The sequence below is a fragment of the Amphimedon queenslandica genome, unplaced genomic scaffold, assembly GCF_000090795.2.
Source record: "Amphimedon queenslandica unplaced genomic scaffold, v1.1 AMPQUscaffold_13014, whole genome shotgun sequence".
In the NCBI taxonomy this organism is placed as follows: domain Eukaryota; kingdom Metazoa; phylum Porifera; class Demospongiae; order Haplosclerida; family Niphatidae; genus Amphimedon; species Amphimedon queenslandica.
The window spans coordinates 1-2,611 of NW_003546750.1; the positions used below are offsets into that span (position 1 = coordinate 1).

Genomic DNA, 2,611 nt, shown 5'->3' on the forward strand with positions numbered 1-2,611 from the left:
TATGAATTTTTAAATTGTTCAAAAATGAGGCCAAAGACCCTGTACTATCATAAACCACATTTTTCCACAAATAACATGAAGAACATTTTCAATTTTTATTATAGATATGCATGTATATTGATTTTCTGATGCATATACATGTACTTATGTTGTGTAGAAAGTTTGAACTAAATCCGATCAAAATTGAATTTTTTAGGAATTTTTTAATTTACTCAAAAATCAGACAAAAGTCCCTGTACTATAGTACAGGGTCATTGGTCAAATTATGCCAAAAATGGAAAGATGAGAATTCTCCATTTTTATTACATTTTCTGATGCATATACATGTACTTATGTTGTGTAGAAAGTTTGAACTAATTCCGATCAAAATTAGATTTTTAACGAATTTTTAAATTGCTCAAAAATCAGGCCAAAGGCCCTGTACTATAGTACACCAAATTTTTTCAAAAACAAAAAGGAGAACATTCTCCATTTTTATAATAGATGTACATTTACATGTATGTTCTTGCATTAATACTCACTCCTTCATAGAATCCTTTAAGGTAAGTCATTTCTTTTGCTTTATCAAGCTGCACTCGATCATTCTGCGACTGAACCTTCATCTGGTCACAAGCAACCTCTGCAGCCATGTCACCCAAACCAGGTATGTGGATGATTGGAACCTGAATCAGAATCAAGTATGGGAATGGAAGTATGAAAAATAATAAATTAATATTTGTTGTTCTTACAGGATCAAAAGGTAGGACCATTTCATCTTTAATGCCATACTTCTCCCTAAATGCCTACAGGAAATAAATGATTAACTATACTGTAGTAATATTAATAGTGATAATAAAATAATTGGTGACCTAAATAGTGTATGTACATGTACATGTACATGAAGAGATTAAAATTAATGTTTTTACTTTCTTTTTCTTGAGGTCTCTCAAAGCAGCATAATCATCAGGAGCATCTGATGGAACTGAAGTAACTACACCAGTACCTAATGTATGATAATAATAATAATTTATTATGAATAGCAATCAACTATGAGACATATACAGTACACGTATTAATATTCAATAACACTGTACCAATGCATGCATGCACATGTATTTTGAAATGGGTGACTTTCATTTATATTTTTTAATAGAAAAAATTAGCATTGGCAAACAAAAAGATGTTCCTTCCTTCCTGGATACTCAAATATACTAAAGATACTTCAACAAATTAATTCATTATATAAAGTGCTGTAACCTGCTGCATGCATTGTTACACCCCTGATCCCTAAAGGTCCCAAATGGATTATATGACATATCATATTTTGTTCCATTATGGGGTGTAACACTGTTGTTTTATAATACATAAAGTATGGCATTCCACATATCTCAAGCTATTCCAGGTGTCATAAAGTGATCAGAATCTCTAAACAAAAAGTTTATATATCATCAACAAAGGAAACAACAATGGGTCCCAATACTTTTTTGGCAATTACTATTGTAATACTAGCCATTTCCATTGGGACATCGGTTGCAGTGCTATTAGTTGGATGGATCTATTTCACACCAGAGTGGATGTTGAGGAAAGTGTTTCCATACATCAAAAAGAATGGTAATGATATTGTAATATTTGGTTTTATAATTAAAAAAAAATTATTCAAAATACAATGGATTTATACAATGTATGTTATTACATGGATTCTAATTATTGTTTTATTCAATACTTTCCTCAATTTTTCTACAAAGTACAATCCTTATGATGGACTGGACTGTTTTGGGTACTACAATGGCTCTGAATTTGAGTTGACTTCAGAAGAACAAGCAGAGTCAGAAAATGTAACAGAAATAAGATGCTATGGTTGGAATTTCGATATTGCTGGAGGAATAGGACATGCAGCAGCTATACTGACTCTATCATGGCTATTTTCATCTATTGTAATGTGGATCAAACTAAGGTTGTACTACAAAGTAGACATCTCTATAAAAAAGGGCAATTTAAATCGCGGCTTATTAAGCTACATGGGATTATTTCTATTTCAAGCTATACTTTTTATAGGAAGCATCGCACCAATATGTGCAGTTCAATATTTAATCCCCGTATTATCCATATACCAAATATTTGATATCATATTAATCTGCACTATTCTACTGTCAGGGTTCTTAGTACTCCCTATTCATAAAAAGCCAAAATCCCTGGCAGAATACTGTAAAGAGGCAGTAGAGAATAGGCAAGGGAGAGAGGAAGAAGATTTAGTGCCAATAAGAAACAGATTAACAGAAAGTGTCCAAGGTCACCAAATTCAAGTTGACTTTCTAGTGGAACTGGCAGAATTGGAATGCAAGAAGGCACTGGCTGATATTTATTATTATGGCAGTAAGAAAGACAAGACTAGAATTACATTTGCATGCACAGAAAATTGTGCAAAAACTGCAAATAAATGTAAGGCTAATTGTTCATGTATGAACACAGAGGATGAAGAAACAAATACAAATACAGATACTATCAGTGAAAGGGAGATGAAGATAATAGCTCAAGTTGCTTATTATAAGGTAACTGGGGACCTTCAACAGCAAAATAACGACCAACGAAACCATTTTCTGATTAAAATAAGCAAGACAAATGTGCTAGACTA

General features: G+C 32.2%; 1 protein-coding gene across 1 annotated transcript in view; it reads right to left on the bottom strand.

Annotated features, from left to right (window-relative positions):
• Positions 1–521: 521 nt before the first annotated feature.
• Positions 522–2,611, bottom strand: part of LOC109585753 (leucine--tRNA ligase, cytoplasmic-like) — a gene marked incomplete at its 3' end in the record, with an annotated part of 17,234 nt that continues 15,144 nt past the window's right edge. The window contains exons 3-5 of the mRNA XM_020001879.1: positions 906–982; positions 729–782; positions 522–662 (exon numbers count right to left, since the gene is read on the bottom strand). Coding sequence (XP_019857438.1) covers positions 522–662; positions 729–782; positions 906–982 — 272 coding nt within the window. The remainder of the gene's footprint in view (positions 663–728; positions 783–905; positions 983–2,611) is intronic.